This window comes from Pelodiscus sinensis, chromosome 3 (genome assembly GCF_049634645.1).
Source record: "Pelodiscus sinensis isolate JC-2024 chromosome 3, ASM4963464v1, whole genome shotgun sequence".
NCBI lineage: Eukaryota > Metazoa > Chordata > Testudines > Trionychidae > Pelodiscus > Pelodiscus sinensis.
This window is the reverse complement of record NC_134713.1, coordinates 157,554,785-157,567,033: the sequence shown is the minus strand read 5'-3', so window position 1 is coordinate 157,567,033 and position 12,249 is coordinate 157,554,785. Positions and strand designations below refer to the sequence as shown.

The following is a 12,249-nucleotide window of genomic DNA, read 5'->3' as shown; positions in this document are numbered from 1 at the left end:
GCAAAAATAAATAGGATATTGATGCAGATTTCATTCTTCTGACTGTTGCTGGTGATGTATTTTGAGACCTTATTCAGCTTGTCTGTAGAAACTCAATGGGGCCCTCTGTCACAGAATCGTCAGACAGAGCCCTAGTTTGAATAAATCAATGTAGCTCCATTGATGTTAATGGGACTACATGAATTTATCAGCTAAGGATCCGACCCTTAAACTTTGACAAGGAGATTGTAAACTGAATAAACAGATGGACAAGAAGGGAAGAGTTGTGAGTGGAAACATCCAGGATAAACAAGAATGGCAGAGCACTAAAAAAAAAAAAAAACCACCATTCAGTGGGATGAGAATCATTCCTTGCTTCTTTGCATATATGTAGGAGATAGTGGACTGCACATTCTTCAACTGGGACCTTCAGAGGTTACCTGGTGGCAGCTCCCCCTGTCTTCTTTTTTCATTATTTCATGCTATTTCTTTCAATTAATGCACAAAGATGCTCCCTTTAAAACCACCAAGTCTGAACAATACAGGATGTTCTAAACGTAACCCCCTTCTCCGCCCCCAAAAGGAGGTTGTTGTACCGGAGCATATCTCCCACTTTCAGATCATTTCACTCACTTTTCATATTTCCTCCAACACTCCCCACAGCACCAGACATATGCATGTGCTTTAGTGGAAGAGAAATGTTTAGGGAGGGGTGCATGACTTTAGTGTATTGGCTCAGAGGGAATGCTAGGGAGCCATATCTACTCCCACGCTGGCTGGCACATGGCAGCCCCAAGGGAGTATAGTCTGCTAGCAAAGGGGCATGGCCAGCCCGTTATCTCAGCAACCATCTGCAGCAAATGCTAGCTGGAGGCTTGCACTGTGAAATCCAGCAGGATCTGTCAACGATGCTGGAACAATTTGTACAGTGTGGGTGCAGAAACCCATTGAACCAAACTGAGCCCTGTATATAAGGGAAACTGTTTCAAGCCAGGGGTATGGCAGCACCCCTACACTCCTCATTTCAAGACCTATGGGATCCATGGAGCTGTCTCTGCTACATCCTTTGACTCCCACAGTCCAGAGCAGGATTTGGCACCGAGGCTTAAAAACCGCCTCTCTTCCTGAAGTTCTCACTGCAGGATATAGACTTTGAAATGGCTGAGAGGCCAAGTCTACACTACTGGAAAAAGTAAACCTAAAATATGCAACTCCAGCTATGTAAATTGTGTAACTGGAGTTGATGTACCTTAAGTCAAATTTCTGCGGCATCCCCACTGCAGGAGAAACTCCCATTGACTTCCCTTGCTCCTTGCAACCCAGTGGCGTACTGGGTGCCATCAATGGTCAGTTTAGTGGGTCCTTACAGAACTTGCTAAATGGAATCCTCGGAGATCAATCTCCGGAACATCCATCTTGGGGTAAGTGGATATAAGCTCGGACAGAGCTAGAAATAATGCTTCATTCTGCTAATTTTTTCATTTGTAGCTCTCAAAGCACTATACTGTTATATAGCAGAGCAGTATCATTACCTCCGCTTGCAGAAGGGGAAACTGAGGCACAGGGCTGGGACATTACTTGCCCAAAGTTACCAGCATGTCAGAAGCAGAGCCAGGAACAGAAGCCCGACCTTCTGATGCTCAGTCCTATGCTTTGGAGAGATGCGCACCTGCACACACACACGCGCGCGCATGCGCGCACACACTCTCTCTCTCTCTGTCTGAGTCTGGCTCTCCCTTTTCTCTCTCATAGTCTGTATTTTCTGACCCTGAACTTGTGACCCCACCATTATTTCTACAACTGTGTCTTGCACAGTCAGGCAGAGCTAGAAGAAGTGCAGATAATGCAGATTGCACAGGCCTGTTGAAAATTCTGACCCAGCTTCTCCACATGCTGTTATGTTTAAATATCACAAATGAATTCAAGCAGTGTGTAAGTACCCTCAGCATGCAATGCGATGATCTAAAGGGACTTTTGCAGGTGGTATATGGCCTGAATTTAAAGTTATGGCAAAGCAAGGGGAAGTCACTAACCCATTTTCATTCTCAAAACTGGAGCAATTAGCATTACAAGTAAAAAATAAATTAGATGTTTAAAGTTGTCAGATTCTACAAAGTGATAAAGTTTGGTTTAGGACATGTTTTGTTGGGGCAGATCCCTACCCCAGTCAGAAAGGCATTAGTGTTCTGCTGTGCATAATCACCCCCTAATCAGTGTGCCTGTGAAGCCTGGAAATGGGCAGGTCCTTAAAGGAGAGGATCCCTGCTCAGTGTGTAGTGTGAGGCTCTGAGGGAGCAGGCCTGTAACTCAGAGCTCCCTGGCCCCTGGAAGCAGGGGTTGCTGACCTGTGAAACAGCTTGTAAGCCTGGGCTGCCCTGGTCCTCTCAGAAAGGAGAAGAGCTGATATTTTTCTTTTCGTTGGCTTCTCACAGGCCTAGGACTGTGCTTTTTGTGGCCTGAAGAAACACACTGATATTTTGTTTCAATAAATTTAACTCCCCCCTCCTCCTACAAGAGACTCAATGCCTTGAATATCACACCTGGATCTGAGACAGGAGCAGCATCCACCCTCTCTCCAAAGGTGGTAGAGAGATGTGGGTTGCTACAAATGCAGGTAAGCACTTTCCAGCCATTACACACGGGTAAATTAGTGGGAAACACATGCACGGAAGAGACAGAGAATCTAAGCACCACTGATCCAGAGCAGGGGTGCAAGTGGCCTATGGAGAGAACAGTGAAACAAGCAACCAGCTACAGTAGTTTCAACAGCAAGTCTTGCAACAGTGCTATTCAACAACAGCTATAAACAGCCCAACAGCAACAGCTGCTAGGTGAGATGGCAATCCAGGAGAAGGACCTCCCACCAAACTTCCTACAAGAGCTACTGACAGGGCTGCAGCCTGCTAGGGCGGCTGGGATTCTGGCTGCAAGGTTGGAAGCCACCAGCACTTATGAAGCTAACTAAGATAGGGCCTGATCATTTTTGGGCGAGCAGCAGTGGCTTCCCAATGGCCTGCTGAATTCTGAGCCTTTGTGAATGCCCCCTACCTGACTCGCCCAGCCTTGGCAGCCTACTGAAGGTTTGACTCTGTGGCTGCATGGAATTCTACAGGTTAAGGCTGCCATTTTGAATATTACCAGCACTAATGGGCATTGAGAGGGGCTCAATCCCTCTCAGACCTGAGAACTCAATTCCCCTTGTTTTTGTTCACTGACTACCCCAGAATGAGAGAAATTTTGACATGACCTCGACAGACCAATTCACAGGAAGAGACAGATCACCACAGGCCAGAAACGACTTTCCACCACAGATACCTGATGGGGAGACAGCTGCCAAGCCCCTCCACAAGAAGATACTTGGACTATGTCTACATTGCCCCTCTTGCACAAAAAAAATACAAATGAGGCAAAGCGTGGAATATCACTGTGCCTCATTTGCATAATTAATGAGGCTCTGTTTTTGCACAAGAGGCTTTTGTGCAAAAACAGAGCCTCATTAATTATGCAAATGAGGTGTGGCGATATTCCATACTTTGCCTCGTTTGCATATTTTTGCGCAAGAGGGAACAGTGTAGCCATAGCCTAGTTGTGAGTAAACCCCTTCACAGCAACACACACACACACACAGAAAGGGTTTTGTTTTTTTCTTTGCTGTTACTTTTCCAGCTGAAAATCAGAGTGGAAAGTGGTCCAGCCACAAAATACCACTGAAATCAGCAGGTCGAGGTGAAGAGGGGTCTGAATAATCTTTAAGAAAAAAGGCTGTTGGGTTGGCCTAGCCTCAAGTGCCCAGCCTGGCAAAGACTAGAGGTATTGTGGAGGCAGCAGACTATAGAAGGGAAGGAGTACCTTCTGCAAAGAACCACATGGATGAACAACACAGTGCTTTCTGCATGGTTTGATCAGAAGAAAGCCAATAGGAAGAATGAAAAAGATCCACAAGGACAGCCCTTTCTATGCTCACATGGCAGAGGGAAGATGATGAGGCAATTTTAGGGTCTCAGAAAAGCTTGTAGTAGTCCCCCAATAAAGTCTTCAAATTAGTTGGGGAAAGGGTACTAACAGCCCCTTCCTTTCTAGATTATCTTATAATTCTACAGGGAGGTGTAAATCTTTTCCTGTGATTATAAGATATATTCAGTAAGATGGAAAACTTTGCTTTTGAAAATATTTTTAAGAGGAGAACACTGAGGTACTCAAGTGGAGTTTTTCTGTGTGGTTCATTAATCTATTTTCTACAAGTAGCTGAGTACAAGGAACACTAATGTAACATTCCTGAAGAGTGTAATAGCGGACCCTGGAAGCATGTACCTCAATGTCATAGTTATATAACAAAAAACTTTTTTAAAAAAATCATGTTTTCCTTTGAAATAGATCCTTGGCTTTTTAAAAGCATTGCACACATTTACAAAGACATACATAAATGCAACATTATATACAAATGAAACTTATTTCACTGCAGGAACTCAGTCATTTTGCATGAATTAAATCACATAAATACACCTGCAAAATAGCTGTGGTAGGGTGCTATGGCTTTAAGAGTAGGGCAAGCTGGGAAATCTTTCTAGAATATATATATAATCTTCTGAAGGAAGGCTCTCATAAAAGAAAGACCAGCAGGAACAACAGTAAGGATTCTGCAGTCCAGAATAGGATTTCTGAGGTATGGGTTGCTCCAGATTTGTGTGTGTGTGTTTTGTTGTTAATCAACTGCGACTTGGCCTTGCATTCCTTGAATCCTTGTACTGATAAGGCTGGAGAATTCAAATGGCTCTGCATTGCAGTAGGCAAGTATCCCCATTTTAAAAATGAGAACACTGAGGTTAAAACTAACATTTTCAAGAGTGGCCTCAGTTTGGGAGTGTCTACTACTATAATAACCAGACATCTGATAGTCAAAGTCATTAGCGTTCACAACTTCCATGGACATCATTGACTAAAGTGAATAAACACCCAGGCTCCTTAGAGGGGGCAGCTAAACATGGAGGCTAACACAATTAATGGCAATTTCCAGAAATTTTTACCTCAGTGGCTTGGCCATGGTCATGTAGAAAGTCACTATACCAGCTAGGATATTAGAGCCCAGGAGTCCTAAGTGCTAGGTCTTTTCTCTGACCACTAGACAGCATGCCTTCCAAACAGTCTGAGGAAAAGCCCTGCCTAGAAGGCATGTTAACTGGTCCATAGGGGTAGACATTACTAAGAGCTTTATGATAAGAATAATTATTAGATTGCTGAGTCTCTATGCAATCACTTCAAGCTGTGAACCCCTTGCAGTGAGTACAGGATAGGGGAACCAGAAGGCTGTCGTCTCAATGTTGGCATAATTTCCTGGCTGCTGTAAAAATTCATTTTGTGGCATTTCCATCATTACTTTTTTTTTAAATAAATGAAATATAGATGGGAGTACAGTAGCTGCTATTAATTCCTGCTTTAACAGCTGAAGAAAAATCTGCTTTCATTCTAGCAGGTGGAAAACTCAGCTGTGACTAAAATGACATTCTCCTGCTTCCTTTCTAGTGTCTGTGCTCAGAGCTGCAGGAAGTGAGACACAGTTGAATGTCACTGGTTCGAACAAACTGATTTTTCAGAATGCACTTATTTGGAGTATTACAAAAATCAACAGTTTGGTTTTGTGCCACTTCTTCGAACGGATGGGGGAAGCCGCTGACTTGTGTGTGTCATCCTTAGAACAATGCAGAGCAGACAAAAGTACCAGAACAGGGAGGGGATAAATACATCCCCTAACAAGGAACAGGCAGCAGAAGGTGAAATCCTGACCCAATTAAAGAAAAGGGGAACCCTGCAGCTGACCTCAGTGGAGCCAAGATTTCAGGCAAAGCTGGGAATGGAGCCAAGATTTCAGGCAAAGCCCTGACATTGTCCCCTTCCCTCAGCTCCTATGACTATTAGTTATATTAGGTTCGGAAGAACTTTGTCAGGAACAGACTAGAAGTGACTTGAGGAGACTGATCTATAAGCACTTGGTCTACAAAGCATAGCAGGTTAGTGACAGCTCCAGCGTGCAGCTGATCCAAAGCCCTTTGAAGTCAGGGAAAGGGAGTTTCATCCTGGGCACTCAGCAGCACAATGCACACTGTAGACTCCCCCCACACATGCCTTGATCCTCCACTACTGCAAAGGCATTTTGCAGGGGGTCCTGTGCTGCAGAAGTGAAGGACCTTTCAAGTGTGCAAACACCTGCCAGCTGGTGCCATCTCCATCACAGAGACTAGTGCACATGGGTGTAGGTGCTGGCACTAGGACTGCCCCAGGTGCTGCCTCACCCTCTGGCTGGAAGCGGTTTCCATTCTATACAGGGTTTTCAGTTTGGTTCAGTGGCTCCCAGCACCCTGACTACACAAACTGTTGCAGCACGACTGGCATAGGTGGAATCCCAGGCAAAGGGTGGTCACCTGGCACCTCTGCCCAACTGGTCTTTCCCTATGCTCGGGTGGGGGGCCTGCCTGCCTGCCACCTCCGGTGGAGCGGGCAACAGTGTGGCCAACCCCCACACCTGCCTCTCTCCCCAGGCCGGGGTTACAGTGCTGCACAATCCACATCTAGCACTGGGCAGAACAACCCCACCAGACGAAAATGTCGATCTTCGCGGGGTCAAAGAGCAAGGGACCGGGAGGCAGGCGTCCCTGCCTTCCTCGCCTCTGGCTTCCCCTCTTGCGAAAGTATAATCGCCACACATTAGACAAGTGCCCGGGGCGCCCCCACCCTCCTCGCCAGCCCCGCCTGGAGGGCGATCTCCCGCAGATGACCCCATCCCTCACCTATCAGCGCCCCGAGCTAAGCTCAGCGAAACAAGGCTGGGCCGGGCAGTGGCTGCCCGGGAGGAGCAGGGAGGGCGGGCAGGGCGCCGTGCCTGGTTTCCCTGTGCGGTCGGGCTAGGAAAAGTTGTGAGCAGCCTCTACTCCCGTCCCCGCCGCCCCAGTGGGCCTGGGAGAGTAGCCCCCGGGCTGCAAGGGGGGATGCAGTCCAGTCCTCCAGCTCGCCCGCGGTCCCCACGCCCTCCCGCACCCAGCCGGCGCTGAACTGCTCGCACAATCGCCAAGTAGCGGGGAGCGAAGTGGAGCCGCAGCTCCGCTGGGCTCAGGGACGGCGCCGGGCTCGTGCCTGCTTAGAAGGGCCGGTGGGGCGCTAAAGCGGCGATGGCCACGCCATCGAATCGACGGGAGCCCTAGTCCCCTGACCCCTCGCAGTGCCCCGCTGCACAGCGCAGCCCGCCAGGGCGCGGCACCGCCACGCCCAGGCCGGGCAGAGCTGCACGCGGCCACCTATGGCTCGGGGACCCCCACCCCGCACCGACGCGCCCTTACGGGGCCCCCTTCCCCGGCACGGCGGCAGCTCGGGGGCGCCTTACCCAGCCCTGGCACGAAGGTGTTGAGGAACAAGCAGATGACCGCCACGGGGAACGGCATGTAGGGGATGGCAGCCCGCAGGGGGCCCTTCTTCTCCCGGACTTGCACCACCACCCCGCTGGAAGAGGCAGTGCCCCGGCTGGGCTCCCCAGCCGCCGCCGCGGCGGGCTCCCCTTCTTTGGGAAGCGCATCCATGGCTGGCGCAGCGCTGAGGGAGCTCGCCCGCGGCGGGAGGCGACCGAGCCCGACGGGGGCTCCGCTGGGCTGGGGTGCGGGGACCGGGAGCCTGTCTCTGCTGGAGCCCCTGGGTCTGGAGTGCGAGCTGCCGCGGCTGCTGTACTGAAGGAGCGCTCCGGCTCCTCAGAGCGGGGCTTAAAGAGACAGAGCGCTACCACCTCAGACACACGCAGTCCCGTCCGTCCCCCCACCACACACACACACACACACACACACACACACACACACACACACACACACATATCCAGTCTCACTCCTCATGATGTCTCTCCAGACTAGGATAGATGGTCATGTTTAAAATAAAATTGCAGCATGAGAGTGCCCTTTTCCAGAGTAGTTAACACATGTTAAAAATATGTGTTAACTAAGCTAGAATGCTCTTATTCTGAAGTAAGCATCCACATAGTGGGATTCAGACTGGTAAAATCAAAGTGACATGGTTATATGGTATTGCATGTGTGGACTGGGGATGTAATAGTGTAGTCAATTAACCAATAAGCAAATTCGTATAGGTTAATGCTATAGACTACATGCATTTCACACACCCACTTGCTAGTAGATTTTTTTAGCAGGCTGGCCAGCAGTCCATCTCAGTCCTAACTTGAAACGGGTCTGGGACCTACCCCTACTGTGGCTCTGCATTTAAAGTGTATTAGAAGCCAAGTGGGCAGGCAGCCTGGCTCAGTTCTGTCTCACACCAGGTTCGGGAGCTCAGACCCACCCTAAACAGTGGCAGCAGCACAGGGCAACAGGTAGCCAGTCCACAAGGGGAGCTGGTTTTTAAACTGGTGCCCCTTGGGGACTAGCTCCCACATGGCACCTTACACTGCTGCCTCAGGTACGAGAGGCAGCAGCTTGGAGTGGCAGGGGGATTCTCAGGAGTGGGGCTGGACCGCACTGGCTGCCATCCCCGCCCCCGAGTACTATAGAGTAGCCAATGAACCGATACGAATTCTTGAGGTTACTGGAATATTCAATTAACTGATAGTTAACATCCCTAGTATAGACAAGCCTAGATTCAGCTCCCAAGCAGGCCAAACTCACATTTTCAAATATGACTTGCGCTTTTGTAGGCTGGGTGCAAAGTCCTGTTTGAAATCAATTAATTAAAACAGATTAGTTAATCCTAGTCAACTCTGACTATGTCAGATTGGCATATTAACTAATGTTTTAAAACATGCCCCTTTTACCTAGCCTCCATATGCTCAGGCTTTCCCACAGTCTCTCAGATCCACCCACATAGCCTCCTGCATGTCCATCTATACTCACAGACATTCACACGTTACCTGCCTGTGGCTCTCTTTGGCCTAGTCTACCCTACACTTAAAAATCAGATTCCCCTCACTACGTTGTTTGGGCTGGCAAATCTTAACCTATACCACTACCACAATGGACGTGGCTAGGTCGGTGATGGAAGATTTTTTCCACGCTTGCTATTGCCACTCGGGTGGATTAGGTGTATTGGTAGGAAATCCCCTGCTATCAGTGCAGAAAATATCTACACCAGTGGTCTCCAACCTTTTTACACCCAAGATCACTTTTTAAGTCTCAGAACAGGCAAAGATCTACCTCCCCGCCCCTTCCTTGAAGCCCCGCCCTCTCTATTCTCCTGTCCATCCCTAGCCCTTATACACTCTGTTAAACAGTTCATTTTTAAATTATGCAATATATAAAATTAAAATCACGTTTATAGTTAAATAAATGGTCCATTTTTAATTCATGCTATAAATGTCAAATGAAGCATTTACAATTATACATTTTGTTCTCTGCTATTTTGTAAATCTAAAATCAAGTATTGATAATTATATATTTTTCTTCCAATAACAAAGTTTCAGTGTGACACCTGTGACTGAACAGTATCTGCCAGTGTCTTGAAGTCTGGGTTATAGTCTGAGATTGCTAGTCGTACACAGTCCATCAGATGGGCATCTGTGATCCTGCGCTCAGCCTGGGAAGCTTGCTCCAGCACAGCTGGAGCTAGACGCAGCCTCCTTGGGCTGAGCGCAGGGCAGCCGGGCTGGAGGGAAGAGAAGTGGCTGCCCAACCAGCTGGCCATGGCGCTCAGCCAGGGTGCACCAAGCTCCACGTGGGGAGGTGCAGAGGAGAAGCTGCCGATCAGCTGGAGCGTGGGACAGCCGCTTTCAGCTGAAAGCCACAGTCAGCTGGCTGGGGTGTTTCAGCCCTCCCAACCTCCCAGCTCCCACCATTCCTCGCAGCTACTCACCTGTGTAGCTGCTCCTCAAATGAGGAAATCTAATGTAAATGTACTGCACAGGCGCGCAGTTCAGAGAGGGCTCAAGAGCTACTCTTAGAGCCCCTAAGATCTACCGGTAGATCGCGATCTACTGGTTGGTGACCACGGATCTACACTATGGTGCTACCTGCAACACAGCGGTACCACCCTACCTGTACTGCTTTAATATAGACAGACCTTTACACTTACACAACTCACTCTGTCACTCTACACATACACAACTCTGTCACTCACCCACACAAACATGCAGAATTTATATCAGCATAAACCAAGAGTAATTCCGGTGATATCAATAGAGCCACACTGGTGTAACATGGCTGTTGGTGAGAAAAGCAGGCACACTGTCTCACACATGCTCTCCCCCATCTCAAATATATGCTGCACATAGACACTTAGAGACTGTCTCTCAGACACTATACATCTGGGAAATGAGGATAAGAGAAAGGCAGGGCAGAAGGGTATTTGATTTAATTATTTTGAAGGAAAGAATCCATTGAAAAAACACAAAAACACAAAAATAACTAAAACTGATAGCTTTTCATATTAGAAGAAAGCTGCTCTTGAGTTAGAATTGAAAGTTAAACCCACACATACACACATTTTTTTCTGGCAAAATGTTGCTTTAGAGGGAAAATGTGGGTCTGAAAATGTAAAGAACAAACAAATACATACCCCTCAGAAGTTATTCTGGGTTTGGAACAGAGTGAAAATATATCTTAATTTATATCAATAGCATAAGATGTAATATCCTTTTGTCTGACTAGCGATTACCATTCAGCATGCCATTTGATGGATGAAATGGTAATAGAACTTGAAGGTATGTGTTGTTAGAAGTGATGACAATGCTGATCACTGCAGATAGTCTTGAGCGAAGAAATCATGGAAAATATCAGCGGCATTAATCAGGGTACATTGTGTAAGCGTGACATGCATTTTGTATTTCTTGTGGCAATGATCAATAGAGAAGAACCTGTGTCTCTCTCTACAGTTCAAAGACGCATTTGCTTTAAGGGTTCTTAAGAATTTTAACCATGACAGCAAACTTAAGTGGTTTATACATCTAGTTAGCACTCCATCTCATGTGAACATACAGTTTAACAATATAAACTGGATTACAGAAATGAGTATGGAGAAGACTATTCGGTACTCTAAATAATCCCATGGCCAGGGTAGGTTTGTTCCCTACAGTGTATTTTTTAATAATTGTGTGTATTTAAATTTGGTTATCATTTTTCAAATATATATGCAATGATCCTCCAAAATATAGACATCCAATGTAAACTCTGACATTGTTAACTATATTCGTTAGCTCTAACTTCTGGAAATGTATTTGATCTGCAAATTTCTCTAATTTCTTTTGATTAAGTAGCTAATTGGACATTTTTCTGGACTATAGTAATTGACAGGCATCTTGAATAATTATCACAATAACATTTATTCGTATCACAATAAATCTTGACACACACACACACACACACACACACACACACACACACACACACACCCCAGGACTTTAAATACACTAGATCAGAAGGCTATTTCAGGTGTGTCCCTGTTTTTGGAAAATTCTTATGGAAATTACTTTTGGATCTATCAGTCTCTCTAATATTTATGCAATAAGATTACATTTAGACCATAAGATCCTCAAGCCAAGAAGATTGTCTAACTAGATTGTATATAATAAATAGCAGAATTAGTCTTTACATTCTCAGCCAGGGTGGGACACTGCTAACAATTCTGGTCATTGTGGGAGGATGAGTCTTCATTATTGTCATGAACTCACAGGTAGTGCCCACACTTGAACCCCCTTAAATGCAGTAGCCCTTCTCAGGGGTTCATTCTTTTTTGGGGATCAAGCCCCTCCGCCTCGTGGGACTGCACCTCTCTGAGCCTCCAGCATGTCTGTCTCTCATCATGGGCCCCTCAAGGAGTCCCCTCACTCTGGATCCCTTGGACCTGCATTCCCACAGAAAACATTGCAACCCTGTTCTCTAGACTGTAGCAACTCTCAGCAGCATACAGGAGTAGGGTTTATTGGGCGTATGAACACAGCATGGGAACTCTCATGGTCTATAGGGCTGGCCTCCCTCAACACAGCATGTCTGAGTCTCTCCTGCATCCAGGTGGGCTCTGCCTGCTTTCTCTGCCCACTCCAGAAGCCCCCTCCTTTCAGACAAGCCTCTGAAATTTCACCCCAGCAGCTCCTCCCTTTGTTCTTTGTCTTCTGTCCAGGTAAACACCTGAACCCCTCTCTTCTCCACCTTGCCTCTAATCTTCCTTTGTTCCCCTTGGCTGGAACCAGCTGGTCACCTCACCGGGATCCTCTTTCCACTACCCATTGTCCTCCCACTGGCCAGAACTGGTTGCACTGTTCGAGCTGGGTCTCCCAGTCAACAGATCACCAGTTGT

General features: G+C 47.2%; 1 protein-coding gene across 3 annotated transcripts in view; it reads right to left on the bottom strand.

Annotated features, from left to right (window-relative positions):
* Nucleotides 1–7,792, bottom strand: part of STUM (stum, mechanosensory transduction mediator homolog) — a 92,806-nt gene extending 85,014 nt beyond the window's left edge. The window contains exon 1 of one of the 3 annotated variants that reach the window (XM_075925307.1): nucleotides 7,352–7,792. In XM_075925307.1, coding sequence (XP_075781422.1) covers nucleotides 7,352–7,544 — 193 coding nt within the window. In that variant the 5' untranslated portion in view covers nucleotides 7,545–7,792. The remainder of the gene's footprint in view (nucleotides 1–7,351) is intronic. The other 2 variants (XM_075925309.1, XM_075925308.1) reach the window with 2 other exon arrangements.
* Between the last annotated feature and the right edge of the window lie 4,457 nt (nucleotides 7,793–12,249).